At 46.1% G+C, this 17,396-nt stretch overlaps 1 protein-coding gene across 3 annotated transcripts in view; it reads left to right on the forward strand.

Moving 5' to 3' along the window:
* The window catches only part of Pax2 (paired box 2), a 91,598-nt gene that overhangs the window by 13,881 nt on the left and 60,321 nt on the right, over positions 1-17,396 (forward strand). For 2 of the 3 annotated variants that reach the window (XM_013017814.1, XM_013017812.1), the window contains exons 3-4: positions 201-369; positions 1,079-1,276. In XM_013017814.1, the coding sequence (XP_012873268.1) occupies positions 201-369; positions 1,079-1,276 (367 nt within the window). The remainder of the gene's footprint in view (positions 1-200; positions 370-1,078; positions 1,277-17,396) is intronic. The other variant, XM_013017815.1, reaches the window with a different exon arrangement.

Here is a 17,396-nt window from a genome sequence, read left to right on the forward strand (position 1 = left end):
TCCCTCCCCCAGCGCCTGCGCTTCCGTGTCTCCACCGTCCGCGGGTGGGTTCCAATCTCCACCCCCCTACCTTTCTTTGAGAGTTCGGGAACATTTCCCCCCTCAGCCCTGCCAGCTCCTTTCGCACGTCCCGGACCCTGACTAATGACCGGTCCCCTACTGTGTGTGGGGTGTTGTGTTTTTTTCTTGTCTCTCCCCAGCAGGGCACGGGGGTGTGAACCAGCTCGGGGGGGTGTTTGTGAACGGCCGGCCCCTCCCCGACGTGGTGAGGCAGCGCATCGTGGAGTTGGCCCACCAGGGCGTGCGGCCCTGTGACATCTCGCGGCAGCTGCGGGTCAGCCACGGCTGTGTCAGCAAAATCCTGGGCAGGTGAGGGCCGTGAGCCATCCCTGGAGACGCCCTGACTCCTTCCCTGCCAAGGACTAGGATTTAAGTTACCCGGAACCAAGCGGGAGAGGGAAACTTCCAAGTGGAAGAGATGGAGAAATAAAGGCTCCATTGGGAAAGGGCATTCAAACGGTGGCCAGCCTCAGGAGGGAGGGTGGACTAGGGATTACTTAACGCCTTTTCTAGGGCTCATGCGGGAAGGCAGCCCTATAGGACGCTTCCTACATGGAGAGCTGTTTCTCCCAGCCTGTTAATGTGGGAAGGGGTTGGAGGAAGCTGGTTGGAACAGAACAGGTTTCCAAGGAGGTGGAAAGGTAGCACTGGGGAGGTCAAAAGTGGGTCCTAGTTGCCTAAGAGGCTCCGTCCTCGCTAGGCAAGGGCTGGAGGTAGTGTCTCAGCTCTGGTCAGTGAGAGACCTCCAAGGGCCCTTCCTCCCTCCTTCCCAAGTGGAAGCCGCTTCTAACCCATGTGCACCCAGCTCCTGGAATGGCTGTATTTCAAGAGGGAGGTGCCCCCTAGTTCTTCCCCTCATCGTCTCCATCATCCCTCACCCTAGCCAAGCACCCTCTGGAAAGTCAGCTCAGCCACACTGGGCCTTTGGGGCAGGAGAGTGGCTTAGCAGCTTTGAAGCCTGCAGCCCCCCTGCCTCTGCCCACTTCTTGCTGATCCCGCCGGCCTTCCCCGGGCGCAGGTACTACGAGACTGGCAGCATCAAGCCTGGTGTGATTGGTGGCTCCAAGCCCAAGGTGGCAACGCCCAAAGTGGTGGACAAGATTGCTGAATACAAACGACAGAACCCAACTATGTTCGCCTGGGAGATCCGTGACCGGCTCCTGGCTGAAGGCATCTGTGACAACGACACTGTGCCCAGCGTCTCTTCCATCAACAGGTGAGCAAGCTCCCAGGGCTCCCAGCTCCTAGGACCCTGGTGCTTTTTGCTCTTGGTACAGTCTCCACCCCTTCCTTCTAGCCCCCAGCCTGAAGTCCTTTGGGCAGGGAGAGAGGACCTGGAAAGCAGATAGATAGACAGACAGACAGGACTGTCTCCAGTTCCGAGCTGGGCATTCCCTGCCAGGCTTTTCCCGCCAGCATCCTGGAAATGAATCCAAGTGTTTGTGGTAATTAAGACTCCAAGATTACGCGCCTCGGGATCTAGAGACAATCACAGCTCATAGCAAAGCCTTTAAAATGACCAGTGTCTATTCATTGCCTCCAAACAGACTTCCTTTTCTAAAGGCATGTGCCCTTCCCCAGGGATAGCCGCTGGCCCTGGCTCCCTCACCCTCTCAGCCAACTCCCACAAAGCTTACCTCCCAGGAGCCCAGTCTTGCTAGCCAGCTCCACACAAACTTCTGGCCTAGAAGTACTGGCATCCAGGCCTGAGGAGCAAATGCCAACCACCAGCCAGCAATTGGCAGGGAGTAGAAGAAGAGCTAGCAAGAAGTGGGATACCAGGCAAGGAGGAAAAACTGGGACCCTGAGATTGACCCTTGGAAGATGCTCCTACCACCTAGAATGTCTATCTCAAGGCTGAAGTTTGCGCTGACAACCGGCTCAGGCAGGTGAAGATAACACAGGCTTACTTGAGTCAACTCAACTTACAGGATAGTTATGTCTCTTAATCCCACGCCACTCTAATGTGCTACCTGGGAGAACACATGGGCGTGTTCCATGTGTGTGTGCACATGCACACACTTTTCCCAGCCAGTGTGCCAAAGTGCCTATCTGTGGTTATTATGAAACACACAAGCAGTATTTGGATCCAGGTACCCAGGTGCCTTTACAATTGCAGAACTATACAACCACGTATCTGAAGAATCTGCACAAGTCAGACACCAGTCAGAAGCAAATTGATTCCTCCCCCCATTCTAAAGCACCCGTAAAAGAGAAAAAGGATAAGAGTTGCATACTCTGTTATTCTTTGCACTCCTCACAGTCTCATTATCAGGACAACTAATAATTCAGATGATGCCTTTTTCTGAAACTGGCATCACCTGTCACATTTTTTTAATATTTTGCAAATGATATGGAATTATCCCAAATCATCCTGAAAACAGCAGGTAAAATTAGCTGGTAGAATGTACCTTGGCTAAAGAAGATTCCCTGTGCCACACTCATGCTGTTACGTACTGCGAGGCGACCTCAGAAATTATCCCAGTGTGTGCCATCTGTATTAAAATGGTTATTCAGTTATGAACAGGGTAACATAATACTGATCAGCTAATTATACACCCTCTGAAACCCTCAAGCTCCCTGGGCTTGGCTCAGCCAGGTATTGAAAACATGGTGGTTTGACATTCAGAAGACTAGGTGGTTTGAAAAAGGAATAAGTGTTTTGCATTTCAAAGTCAGAAGGAGGCTGGGGAAGCTCAGTGGATGAGGCAATTAATGAGCAGAAGGGATAAAGTATTGTTTTCTGAGCCATTCAGAAACTTTGTCTCCTGACCGGAAGATAGACCTGAGGTCTTAAGAGGAAAGCAGCTACTTGGTCTTAGGCCAAGTGGCCCCACTAAGGAGCTATGGTGCTGGATTGGGAGCAATAGTGCTGTGGAGAACATTTTTGAGAAATGCTTGTTGATGGTGATGGTATCTGCAAGCTTTTGGGGGAATCTAAGAGAAACATAGTTGTGGTGATTTGTTTGTCTTGAATGAGGTGAAGGAGTGGCGCAATAAGGTAGGTGTGGCGGCAGCCTTGCTAGCACTTCCCTTGTACCTTCTCCCTCTCAAACATACCCTATCACTGGAAACATTGTTGGAAGCTGTCTTAGACACAAGTTTGGGGATGTTTCATCCTGAAAATCATGAAGAGCAGGGGACTCGCGACCCCAAGACCGCGCTCCAGAGGTGTTGAGGTGACCCACCAGAATTTGGAGAAAGTAGACAAGTGAGCCACCAGTGAGATATGCATGATGGAAAGAATTGTTTCTGCTTGGCAGCCGCAGAATCTTCCCAGCACAGAGTCCTAGCACTTGAGGGGTATAGAGACTTCCTTTGGGTGCAGAGAAATTGTCATCCGTGGGTAGGTGTTGCTAGAGAAAGACAGGGAATGGTGAAGCGGATCCTGGAAAACAGTGGCAGCACAGGCAGCCAGCTCTGGCCCCCACAGTTAAGCTTTGGACAGGACCCTCTATGCTTCATATTTTGGAAAGACTTCTGGTGCTTCCAAGCTCCCAAGATGCACCTAGACACTCCCTTTGTAGCATCATTCCCGTAGATGTTTTGTTCTAAAGGGGAAGGTTTATTGGAGGTGTTTTTCCTCTTAATGCCGGATAAAAGCAGGGCGTTTCTACAAGTGCTGGTTATGCCAGCAATGATTGTTCTTTCTCAGTATAGGAAGAACCTGGAGAATTTTCTCTGTGCAGACATAGGATCACTTGAAAACAGGGAGTTTCTGAGTTTGGGGCTTTCATTTTGGTGAGTTGTACACTTAGGTTGGGTCCTTTGTAATAGTTATGAGTAAAAGTGTACAGGAGCTGGAGTTGGCAAAAACGTAAGTCCACACATGCTCACTTACCTGAGCCAAAGGTTTTCATCTTTTCCTTCCCAAAACAGATGCTGTTGCCGCACTTAAAATATGCTATTATGGCTGCAAACTAAATTGCTTTTCATACTTTAGAAATGGTTTTGGCATTTTCTGATCCTATCGTGATAAAGGCTTGGAGGTTCAATCTCCATTCCTTACTAGCAAATCCTCATAGAAATAAATGCCTCTGAGCCAAAAGATTGGGTCAAGAAGGCCTCCCCACTTCCAGAGACCACTTTCCAAAATCCCAAGAGTTGACTGGGTTACTTAGCCTATGGAATTTACCCAAATCATTCTAAATATCTGATTACTGATCACTGAGCATGGAGTTGACAGCTCTTCATCTTTGTATAGCACTGCTGTGGTGGGCAAGTGTTTATAAATAGGTGATTTCAGATTGAAACCTGGTGTGGGAAATGGCCCGGAATGGGGAAGAGATGGAGGGAGATCCATGCACTGAAAGGGGAAAAGTCACCTAGTTACATGGCTGAGCAATTGACTAGGCAGGAAGGATTTCTCTCATTATATACCAGTCTTCAAGTTTGGTCACTGCTCTGGATAGAACAATAGTTCCTTCAAAAGAACAGTATCAACTCCAGATGGAGTCAGGGATTACTGATGATCCTCTGAGGGTATAGTCTTGGAATAAACTGACAATAAGGTCATCACTTTCTACCTACTTCGAGCCTTCTCTACACTCTTCACTGCCAGTGACTTCCCGCTCCTAGATCTTTGTGTAGACCTTTACAAAGTCTGCTGCTCACTGATCACCTAATAATCTCTTGTGTTATCCATTAGCTCATTTGCTCAAAGTGAATACACTCATTCTCCTAGCAGTGACAACACTGGTTTTCATAAGGAAGGCTGCTATCCTAGTCTGTGTCATTTAGGTGTCCTCCCTGCCCCACCTCCCACATTATTCTCAGGGTTTTTTTGTGTGTTTGTTGTTGTTGTTTTAACCAAAATTGGGCCTTGAACTCTGGGCCTAGGCACTGCTCCTGGGCTCCTTTTTGTTAAGGCTAGTACTCTACCATTTGAGTCATAGCACTATTTCTGGCTTTGGCTGTGATTTATTGGAGATAAGAATCTCAGGGAGGGGCTGGGAAGGTGGCTCAGTGGTAGAGCGCTTGCCTTGCAAGCCTGAGGCCCTGGGTTCGATTCCTCAGCACCACATAAGCAAAAAGAAAAAAGCCGGAAGTGGGGCTGTGGCTCAAGTGGTAGAGCGCTAGCCTTGAGCTGAAGAGCTGAGGGACAGCGCCCAGGCCCAGAGTTCAGGCCCCACAACTGACAAACCAAAACCAAAACAAAAAATTCACTGTTCCAAGAATCTCAGGGACTTTCCTGCCCAGGCTGGCTTTGAACCATGATCCTCAGATCTCAGCCTCCTGAGTAGCTAGGGTTACAGGTGTGAGCCACCAGCGCCTGGCTAATTCTCAGATTTTTACCAGAGAGATGGAAGGGGAGTCAGTGGCCTACCAGTTACTTTTCCAAGTAAGCTGGGAGTCATTCATTGCAGCAGTCTTAAGGGTTCTGTAGACATGTTCTGGATGAGGGTTTATCCTTTCTCTCTGAAACTCAGGTTATCAAACACTGTGTATTTGTCTCTTGGACCTGGCTAGGCACAAAGCTGGGACAAAGGAGTGACATTACCTGTCATATCTCCATATCATTGCAGCTGTTTGATTATCAACATTGTTGGTCTCAGGAAAAAGACCCAAGGCAAGATGATGAAATATGAATAAGACCTCCCACAGAGGAGCTGGAGAAATAAAGACAGCAACCTTGCCATTGGGGTCCTGGGCCTCACTAGCGGATTGTGGTCACAAATAGCAGTTTATTCTGATCAGTTTCTGTCTCAGAAGCTCCTTGCTCATCCATTCTTCCAAAGAGAAGGTCCTCACTGGTAAAAATCATCCATCCTTCGAGTGACACGAAGAACATGCATGGCCATTGGTCTGATTTTAGAGTTGTCTTCTTGAAAAGTCCATTTTTGTATCCTTAGTTGTTTAGCGCGGGCTTCTAGGCCATTGGTTGTATTGGTCTGACTGTCTCCCTGTTGTCTGGTTTGTGGGAGTTCAGACTATCACAGGGTCTTGTACTGAGTTCCTATCTCAGTAGGCAGCTTTTGAGAAGGAGAAGAGGTAGACTGAAGGGGTTTTTCCTAACAAAAACTTCAGGTGGGTTTTAGAGGGTGATGCCAAGAAGGAAAGAGAGGGAAAACAACAAATGAATGAATGAATAAATAAATACTGTCCCAATTATTTGGAGAGAGAACTCAATAAAACAATCACATCAAATATGAAGAGGTATAAATCTTGTGTCTGCACAGGTAACCTACTCAATTGCTTTTATTATTGCTCAGACTGCCTCCATTTATTACCGTCCATGGCCCGGGCAAAGGAGACTGCTTGGAGGGTGGTCTCCAGTGCAATACTACACCCCGAGAGGTAACAATCAGCCCATACAGCTAGGGATTTCGATAGGAGCCTTGGAAGGGCCCATCTGTCTGCATGAAAACCAATCAATAACTCTGTAACCAGATCCCTTGTCACAGGGAAATGGACAACACAACAGTTCAATAGAGGAGCCACAAGGGGAATTAGCCAAGTGGAGATGGGGCCAGGCAAGAGCGGCCCTTGAAGGAAAACATGGTACCTGGAGAAGAGAATATTGAGGAGGTAGTGGTATGTGGAAGGGGAGGCCAGGGCTTTGTCTGCTTATTGGCACAAGGTAGGGAATTGCTGGATGAAGTTGGTCCAGGGAAAAAGAGGCAATACTGGAAGTTGGGGTAGTGAGAACATGTACTTTGGAGGGTGTTTGGGGAATGGATGTGTAAGGCACGTGAGATGGTGACAAATGTGAAAGGCTCGGGCTCATGGACTTCTAGAGAGAGTAGCAATACTAGTAACTAGTGCAAAAGATGAATCATATCTTCCCCCAAAGCCTGCTCTCTAAAGAGGGGAAAGTGTGAGGAATGAAAATCCTGTTTGCTAGTCTTCTCAGTAGAATTGTTAAAGGAGCACTTTTCCCTTTTTCTTTCTTTTTTTTTTTGGTGCTGGTACTAGGACTTGAACTCATGACTGGAGCTGTATCATTTGAGCCATACTTCCAGTTTATCATTTTGCTGGTTAACTGGAAATAAGAGTCTCAGAAGAGTTGGAGGCATGGTTTAGGTGGTAGAACACCAGCCAATAAGTGAAAAGTCCAGTCACAGGGGGGAAAAAACTCACAAACCAAACAAGAGTCTCAGAGATTTGTCTGAGATTTGTCTGGCTTTGTGCTCAAACCTCAGATCCCAGTTTCCTGAGAAGCTAGGATTACATGCATAAGTCACCAGCATCTGGCCTGAAGAACACTTTTTTTTTTGGTCAGTCATGGGGCTTGAACTCTGGGCCTGGGCTCTGTCCCTGAGCTCTTCAGCTAAAGGTGAGTGCTCTACCACTTGAGCCACAGTGCCACTTCCGGTTTTCTGGTGGTTAACTGGAGTCTCATGGACTTTCCTGCCCAGGCTGGCAGATCTCAGCCTCCTGGGTAGCTAGGATTATAGGTGTGAGCCACTGGCACCTGGCAGATGGGACAGTGGCCCATTGTTCACTTCAAATTTCCTAGAGCTGAAGCACTAGCTACTGTACTTTGTCCCTTAGTGCTCAGCTCTGTTTTGAGACTCATCTTGTTGCTAACTGGGGATGTGGTTCTTACATTAAGAGGAGAATGTATATACTCTAAAACAATTTTTTTCAAGTCTAGTTCCTTAATGGAATGCAGAAAAGGGTGCCCAATTGGTGACCTGCCAATTCTCTGCATCCCTACTTTGTTTTCTCATACCTCCTACCAGGTACCTAGAACACTGAGGGATGTAGATATAGGTGCAGCTATACAAATGCAGCTCACCTACTGGAGTGCATCTATAAAAGGTAGAAGGACTCCTGAGGATTAGCAATCCCAAACTAATGCCAAAGCAATAGCAGGAGAAAAATTCAAATCATTTGGATCTATGGAGCACTGAGCCACTGGGCTGAGGTATTTTTATCCTATTGGTCAGATTTTTTTTTGGTGCTATAAAGGTGTACAGGTGTAAAGATTATTTTCTCAGGCTGAGAATGTGGCTGGCTTAGTGGTACAGTGGTGCCTAGAATGCATGTAGCCTTAGGTTCGGGTCCTCAGTACCATATAAACAGTAAAAGCCGGAATGGCACTGTGGCTCAAGTGGTAGAGTGCTAACATTGAGCAAAAAAAGCTCAGGGACAGTGCCCATGCTCTGAGTTCAAGCCCCAGGACTGGCAAAAAGGAAAAAAACATTATTTTCTTTGGACTAAGGGTCATGGCTCAAGTAGCATAGTGTCTACCTAGCAGTCTCAAATCCTAGTGTTTTATACACACACACATACACACACACACACACACACATCTATCTCTTCTCTGTGTGGGTTTGTGCACCCACTTGTAAATGTCCTGAGGCTGAGGAAGAAGGCCCCCAGATGTGACCTGTAGTCACAAGCAAGGACTGTCCTTGGCCAAACAGGAAAATCAGCAAGTCACTGGGTCACTAGACCAAGTTTCAATAGTCAGAGCATGGCAGAAAATGGCTCATTTCATAATTTAGGCAAAGTAAGGCCAATGTTTCCTTCAAGTTTTATTTGCATTACAACACTCTATAGTCCAGTTAGCTCCTAATCAGAGAGGCTTTTCTGTGGTGAAGCCACCTTTATGATGTAGATTTGTGTGGCAAGTTGTCTATCCTCACTTTGACACTTAAGTCCTCCCCCCTTTCCCCCCCCCTATTGACAGAGCTAGTGACTAGCCATATCATAGCTAAGAAGATGCTCTTCTGACATAACTCTTCGTCCAGAGCTGTGGTTCAGCCACCCATAGGCCAGGTCCTCCAGCAGGAGCCTTGCAGAAGCACTAAGACAGAGTTATGGCCAATCTCTCTCCATGACAGGCCCAGCCTCCAAAGCCTCCCTACTAATCCAGGTGTCAGGAAGAGGCTCTGAGTAACAAACACATGACTGAACAAGAAGAAGGCTTAGATGTCAGTCATGGCTCAGAAGCAGAGGCAGCGGCCTTGGGAATTCTTGAGATGGGCTGGGCACAGGGGAGCTTCTGGGCCTATGGGAAACAAAAGGGGAGTAGTCTTGCCTGGAGGAGGACAAGGGTACTGGACAGTGCCAGGTACGAAAGGAAGGTATAGAGAAAAGAAGGACATTGGAGTGGTATTGGAGCCAGACTTATCTCATAGCTTACCCTCCAACCATAGAAACAGGTAAACCCTTTCTTGTACTCCTTGATAAATAATAATAAGATATTTTTGTATTTTTTATTGAGGGAGAGAAAAAAAAAGAGACACAAAAAGTCAGAGTCAGATAGCATTCAATTCTAGAGAGTTCAGGTTTATCAGTGCCCAAGATTCCATACTAGCATTTGCCAAAGGCAGTAATGGAGGTGTATGTGTCTACAGGGGTCATGACTTAAGTGTTTTTAGAGCCCTGGTGGAGAGGGTACATGACTACAAGAGCTGGAGCACCCAGAACTGGCCTACAGGTCTTGATACAAGAAGGCAATTTTGAACAACTCCGTGCTAGTCAAATAAAGCACAGCTTTGGGCTTGATTCCATCCTGGCCAGCAGTCGGCAGCCTGTGGTCTATGTAATACTATGCACTGATCTCTCTGCTGTAGGCCAGAGCAGTAACCTTAGAATAAGTGCTAGGGGATCAGACACGCCTTGAGTTCTGTAGTCCAGAAGTCACTGAAGAAGAGGATGGAGGGATGAGGTGACGAGAGCATAAGGCCAGGCATAAAGTTGGAGAATGCATCTAGCTTCTTGAAAGGGGGCATGGGATCCCACTCATCTGAGCCAGCAGCTTTCAGGTTTTGGAGATGTTTGGAGGAAGCCTGAACCTCAGGCAGCTGGTAGTCCAGACTAATGGGCTCCTAAGGAGAGGCCCAAAGGTGAGAAAGGGAAAACTAGAGGCCAGCCAGGAAGAAAGGTGGGCAAGTTTCTGAGAAGGGCATGGCGCAAAAAATTGGCACTGGAGGGAAAATTTCGGGGCTAGGAGCTGTGTGGTTCTTTCTGAGAGGGAGTGGCAGAAGCATGGGCACAGCCATGGCCAGCTGCCTTCTCAGCATACTGCAAGGTTCTGCCAGTAACCACAGTGCTTCTGCAGTGCAGGTGCTCCAGCCTGGCCCCTGGCAGGCCCAGGAAGGAGAGTGGGAGAGAAGCCAAGAGGAAGATGTTCCACACTGAAGCCTCCTCTTCTTGGAGGCCTTGCTCATTTAACTCTGGGTTTTCTGCTTTGTCTTTCTTTAGTCCTGCGTGATCTGCAGTGCGTTCCTTCTGCAGTGGCCCAGGAGCAGAGGAATGAGAGGATGTGTCAGGCAATTCCTGCCAGAGTGTGTGAACAGGGCAGCCGGCTGGAAAGGGAGCTGTATTCACTTTGCAAGCACGGCGGAGGCAGGAATCAGAGAAAGCTAGAGAGGCCTAGGAGAGAGCAAAAGGACAGAAAGGGCAAACAAAGGGACCTCAGAACTCAAGCAAATGGAAGTGAGTGCAGGGAGGTGCTCTCTGACCCTACAGTTCCCTTAGGAGTCTTTGCTGGGCCAGGAGACTTTGCTGGGCCTAGGTGCTCAATCTATATCTGCAAGCAAGGGAGGAAGCTGAAGGAGACTAGGAGCCCTGAAGGCAGAATTAGACCTGATGGACCATGGAGATGGTCAGAGAGGAATGCTTGCCCTTATCCTTCTACTTTTCATCCTGATTTTAAAAGCAAGTCCTGGCACCTGTCTCTGGGTTGTGCCAAGAGAAGTTGATGGATATGGACTGGAGTTTCTACAAGGTTCTGCTTCTGAGAAGGTGGTATATAACTGAGCCTGGGCTTTCATGCCCTGGGAAATGGTCTAAATGGCCTGGGCAACCCAGAAGAGTCAAGCTTCTCCATCTGGGAGCTTCTGGCTTGCTATTTAGGTTTCGGGCTGAAGTAACTGTAGAGTGAGAGTCCCTGACATCATTTGGGTGGCCTGCTTGTTTGATTGAGGTGGTAGTGCAAGCTACCTAAAGAGTGCAAGGTCAAAAGGACTGAAGATGTCTTAATGAGTCAGTCGGTAAAGGTTGGACCATGTCCAAAAGGGTTCTGACACAGCTAGTTACAAGCACACATACATCTGGGGGTGTGGGCCCTTGTGAGCACTGTGTGTATTTTCTCAGTTGAAGGTGAGTGCATTGAGTTGTATGCAATGGCAGCTTGGCCAGGGTGTATAAAGGCACACCAGGAGAACAGGTAGCAGTTGTTTTGTTTGTGTGTCTGTGCATCTGAACAGGATGAATGATAGGATAGTTATCTGCTATTATCTGTAGAGTGGGCAACTCCCCACACCTCCTAACCTCAGTCTCTTACACTTCTTCCTCTTTCCCTCCTTCCTCCTCATCCAGTGATTTGGTTTGGGGAGGAAGCAAATCTCAGTAGACAATTGAAGAGTGAAGAGAATTTGATAAGATAAGGAAGGCCATATTTCCTCTGGGGAACAATAGAGGTGTCATGTTCTGTATCCCCTTTGCTTCTCAAAGGGCAGGCAGCCTACCTACTGACTGTCCAGCCTCTGGGAGAGCCAGCAGAGAGGAGGTAAACACTATGCTACTGAGAGAGAAAGCCTGAGACTCCTAGATGAGAGAGGAAAAGGGATGGAAGACAATTGGCATAGAGAAATGAGAGCCAGCTGTGACTGACACTGACTAGTCCCACCTAAGGCTTGGTTTATGGTCACAGAAATAAATTAGGAAGGGGCAGCATCTGAGTTCTCAGCCTCCTACAGAGGACACAGCCCTGGCTCATGTCCAGCTCTTCTCAGAAACAGTGGTAACCCTCATTCTGAGCTCCCTCCATGTAACATTTGCCTCTATCACCATTCTCTCTTCTTCTGATCGTATCTCTGAAGATCAGGTAACTTCCAGTCCCAAGAAATGATCCAGAAGGTCATGTAGACTTCTGAGAAGATGACCTCCTAGGATAGTTACACAAAAAAAAGTTGAGAGAAATTCATTTCATGGCCAGTGGCTGCTTAGAAAAGGCAAATCCAGCCTATGAATGTGATAAATGTTAACTGAGCATTAATCGCATTAAAGAGGGCCCTATAAACTTTTCATTTCTAATTAAATTCGTCCAGTGATGCTGCCCAAGCGAGTACTCTGGGCCTTTGTTTATGTGGAAAATTAAAATGCAAATACAATGAGATTTATTTCCAAGAGTGGAGTGACGGGCTGGTCCTTTTGGCTACTGGTCTCCAGGCCTGTCAGGCCAGGTAACTGCATCTCTGGAGGTGCTGTCCCTCTTGTAACAGATTCTTGTGTGAAGGGAAAGGTCAGAGTTCAAGGTCAAATATTGTTAAGAATGGAAAGACGGTGTTTAAAGGTGTGAGGAAAGGGAGAAAAAGTAAAGATGGCTTATAAATAGAGGGAAGCATTGCTCTGGCTTTCCACTCTTTGTCTATCTCAAATCATATCTTTAGAAGAGTAGCTCCCCCCGCCCTCCCAAGCAATCCTTGCTCAGTGGTTCCCAGTTAAGCCAGAAAGTACAACCAGGAAGATGGCAGCTTAGCCAGTCAGGGCGTAAAGTGAGACCCTACCTCAAAAATAACCAACACAAGCCCAGCTTCAGTGGCTCATGCCTGTAATCCTAGCTACTTAAGTGGCTGAGATCTGAGGATCACCATTCAAAGCCAGCTGGGGTAGGAAAGTCCGTGAGACTCTTAGCTCCAATAAACCACTAGAAAACCAGAAGTGGTGCTGACGGTTAATGGTAGAACACTTGCCTTGAGCTGAAGATCTGAGGGACAGCACCCAGGCCCAGAGTTCAAGCCCCACCGACAAAATAAAATAATTAACACATCTGGGAGCTGGGAGCTCATACCTGTAATCCTAGCTACTTAGGAAGCTGAGATTTGAAGTGACCCCAGACAGACAAACCTGAGATACTCTTATCTCCAATTAACCAGCAAAAAGCCAGAATGGAAGTGTGGCTCAAATGGTAAAGTGCCAGTCTTGAGTAGAAAAGCTAAGCAACAGTAGGAGGCCCTGAGTTCAAACCCTAGTACCAGCACACACACACACACATACACACACACAGAGGGAGGAAGGGAGAGAGAGAGAAAGAGAGAGAGGAGTCAGAGAGGGAGAGAGGCAAGAACAGAGACAGAGGCAAAGAGATGAGAGAGAATAACACAAAAGGTGGCTGGAAATGTGACTCTAGTAAGTGTGTGCCTAGTAAGTGTTTGGCTTTGAGTTCAATACCTAGTACCATTACCCCCAAAACAAACAAACAAAGCCTCAGTGGCCTTCAACAAGGAGTGCCATGCCTGGATTTTCTCTATTACTTTGAGGACCAGCTTCTGTTTACATTGTGGTTTTGCTGGGCTTTTCCTTCTAGTGCCAAGTGGCATTTTGACACAGGGCAGTGGAGCATAGAGGCACAATCTTAGGACGTTGTGCATGCACGCCTGCATGCACGCAGCCTTCTTACATGTAAGGAAAGCCGGTTGCTCATAAGAATAAACAAATGGCCCTCACAAGGAGTCTTCGTGTCTTGATCGGTTTGATAAAAGCAGTAACCCTGAGTCCTATTGAATGGAACCACCTAAATTTCCTATTTACTAAAACATAAATTAAGTCAAGAGGAGAGAAAAACCTAGGAAAGAAAAATCATTAGAGACTCTGAAAAATATCTATGCTGCTCTATGAGTAAGGAAGTTGTAAATAGTATTAAAACACAGAGAGGAAATGGAGGTAGGAGAGATGAGAAAAGCAGAGTGCTAAATCACAAATAGGGATACTCATACAAAGTCACAAACCAGATTGATGCCAAGCTTTGCAAAATCTACAGCCCAGCCTGATAATACCCAGTGACTGTGTGTGCAGGCACACAGGCATCTGGGGAGTGTCAGTGTGGAGAGAGTGGGCTGGTTGCACAGTGGGCAGGCTGCTCACTGTGCTGGATGCTGGGATTGATCCATCAGCTCTCTGTGCAGGGATCTGATTGGTAGGGTAGGATGTAGACAGTCAAGGATACAGCTGCATGAGGGTTTTAAAGGTCTTTAAGCACATGAGTCTCTTGTGAGCTGGATCCACATTCTAATGGATCTCTAAGGTAGCAACCCACTCCCAGAACACCATCTGCCTGAATGATTTTGCAAATAGCTGCTACCCCTGTCCTCTTTAGTCTGTTTTTATTCTGGGTTATTTTTTTCTCTCTCTTTAGTGTTCACTTATGTGTCTTGGAAATGCTTGAGCACTTACTGACAAACAGGTTAATGACCATAGCAACTCCCAAACATCTGGATGAAAACCAAGAACTTTAGTCAATCCTCTATAAAGGTTGACCATAGGATGCCAAAATCCTGGTAGCTTAGAGATGTCCTCTTAAGTGACTGGAATTCTTAGGCATAGAAACAACATATTGGGAAACACATTCTCTGTTTTCAGAGAAAAATGTTCTAGGAAATAAAGTATGGTTAGAAAGCATTTGGGAGCATTTGGTTCTGATTTCTGATTTTAAGGGCCAGGCCTAGAAGTGAGAGCAGTTGATATCTGAATAAATATAGCAAAACACTTTCCTTCCCCTGAATATTAGTCAAAAGGAAGATTACTTTGTCCAAGTAAGTTTTAGCTATATGTTAGGCCTGGCTTCCATTTGGATATCCATTTGCCATCTCAGGAAAAATTATTAGATATACCATTCGTTCATTTAATTTTTAGCTAAGTACTGCCAAACAAGTCACAGAAAGCTATGTGGCATAGTGCAAGAAAGGAGACTCTGAGAAGAAGCTACCAGAATTTGAATCTAGCTTCCTTACTCTCTGGTTACATGATTATGGCCCAATCTCATGTGCTTTCTGGACCAATTTCCTCACTCATATAATATGTATAATATGAGGGAGCCAAGCATTGTGGTACATGCTAATAATCTCAACTACTCAAGAGGCAGAAACTGAATGATCATGTTAGAAACCAGTCTAGGCGCCGGGTGCTGGTGGCTCACGCCTGTAATCCTAGCTACTCAGGAGGCTGAGATCTGAGGATCGCGGTTCAAAGCCAGCCCGGGCAGGAAAGACCGTGAGACTCCTATCTCCAATAAACCACCAGAAAACCGGAAGTGGCGCTGTAGCTCAAGTGGTAGAGCGCTCGCCTTGAGCTGAAGAGCTGAGGGACAGCGCCCAGGCCCAGAGTTCAAGCCCCACGACCGACAAAAAAAAAAAAAAAAGAAACCAGTCTAGGCAAAAACATTACCGAGACTACCATCTCACAAAACAAGCTGGGCCAGACACTGGTGGCTCACACCTAGCTACTCAGGAGGCTGAAATCTGAGGATGTGATTCAAAGCCATCCTGGACAGGAAAGGCTGTGAGATTCTCATTTCCAATTAACCATCAGAAAACCGGTAATGGTACTGTGGCTCAAAGTGGTAGGGCACTAGCCTTGAGCAAAAAAACTCAGAACAGCAATCATGCCCCAAGTTCAAACCCCATGACTGACCCAAACAAACAAACAAATATAACAAAAAAAAAACAAGCTGGGCTTGGTGGTACACATGTATATATAATATCAAGGGGTAGAAATAGGAGGATTGTGGCTAAAGATCAACTCCAGACAAAGAGTGTGATCTTACCTGAAAAATAAACTAAAGCAAAAAAGGACTTGGAGATGTGGCTTAAGTAGTAGAGTATTGACTTAGTGAGATCAAGGTCCTGAGTTCAAACTCCAATACCACCTCCCAAAATGTGAAAGCAATAATCCTGTAGGTTTCTAAGAGGTTCTCATGAAGATTAAATGAGCCAATCCTCATAAACCTGCTTAGAATTGCATGTGACAGATATTAAGGGCCCAGTAAATGTTATTCTTATAGTACTCATCAAGTGTGTATTTCTTATTATGTCTCTATATTACTGTGCATGCATTCTCATTTACCTATGCATCAACACTGAAATCTTCTAAAGAAGAAAGCTTGAAGAGCCAAAGGATATTCTATGAGCAGGACTGTGTGTCCTGAGGGCCAGTGAGACTTACAATGTCCTGTGAGTCTAACTGTATTTAGGAAAGGCAAATGCTCTCTGTATTTACTAGAGAAAAAAAGAGGCTCTGTGACTCACCTCTCTGACCATCAAACAGAATTAGTCAGGTAATTGCTCCTTTTGTCTGCTTTGTGAGTCCAGCTCCACCCCCTTCCACATTCCTGTGTGTGTGTGTGTGTGTGTGTGTGTGTGTACTGTGTACACTGTGTGTAAGTACACACTCTTTTCCGGGATGAGCCTGATATTGCTTGAGAAGTTGAAGGTTGGCATTTTTCAGGCCCTGGCATTTTCATGGGTTGTGGTATTTTTGCATTCATAGTTTCATTGTTGTTGTTTTAAGATAAAAGGAAATGGTTGTGTGGAAAATCTTTATGTGATGGGTTTGATGGGTTCCTCTGATTCTTAAATGCCATAGAGGGGAGGAAAGGGAGGTAAACAGTATAGGATGGGAAGAGAAGAGAGAAAATAGAGATAAGACAAAGGAGAGGAAAGGAGAGGAAGCAGTAAGCAAATATTTGACAAATTCCAGCTAAAAATTTTGAATATTGTCTTGCACGCCCAAATTCTTGCAGGAAGCAAGGGAATCTGATCATCATTGAAGTTATTACCCTGGATAAGAGAGAAAAGATTTTTAAGAAAAATTTGAAGAAACAAAATGTACTTTAGGCTTAATCTTTTTAGGTGCAATGGGTCAAAATAATTGGACAACAATAGATTTTTCTATTTACTTTGTGCCCACCAAGAGCAAAGATGAAAACCAAACTCATGATATGTCTCTCATCTCTATGAGAAATCTCATGGAATGAGGCTGAGACCTAGATATATTCTTGTTTCAAATTCTTCTTGGCTTCAGTTCAGTTCAGAGAACTTCTAAAGATCCACATTCAGCTGCTCACCACTCATTTTTTCTGGTATTTTAATATCCAGATTTTTAAAATTAAATTAAAGAGAGATTCTGTGTATATGTGTGTGGGGCACTCGGCATTGAATTCAGGGTTTTGTGCATTCTAGGCAAGTGACAGTAACTCTGTCACTGAGTTATATCCCCAATCGTATTTTTTTTAAATTAGTAAAATGGACATTCTAAGAGCTAATCACCTTCATAAATTAAAAAAGGGGGGACACTCAGACACTGGTAGCTCATACCTGTAATTCTAGCTACTCAGGAGGCAGAGATCTGAGGACTGTGGTTCGAAGCCAGCCTGGGCAGGAAAGTCCCTGGGACAACGCCAGTTAACCACAAGAAAACCAGAAGTGGAACTGTGGCTCAAAGTGGTAGAGCACTAGCCTTGAGTAAAAAAAGTTAAGGGACAGCACCCAGGCCCTGAGTTCAAGCTCCACAACCACAAAAGAAAATTTTTTTTTTTGCCAGTCCTGGAGCTTGAACTCAGGCCCTGGGCGCTGTCTCTGAGATTTTTGCTCAAGGCTAGC

The sequence above is a fragment of the Dipodomys ordii genome, unplaced genomic scaffold (assembly GCF_000151885.1).
Source record: "Dipodomys ordii isolate 6190 unplaced genomic scaffold, Dord_2.0 Scaffold36, whole genome shotgun sequence".
NCBI classification, from domain to species: Eukaryota; Metazoa; Chordata; class Mammalia; order Rodentia; family Heteromyidae; genus Dipodomys; species Dipodomys ordii.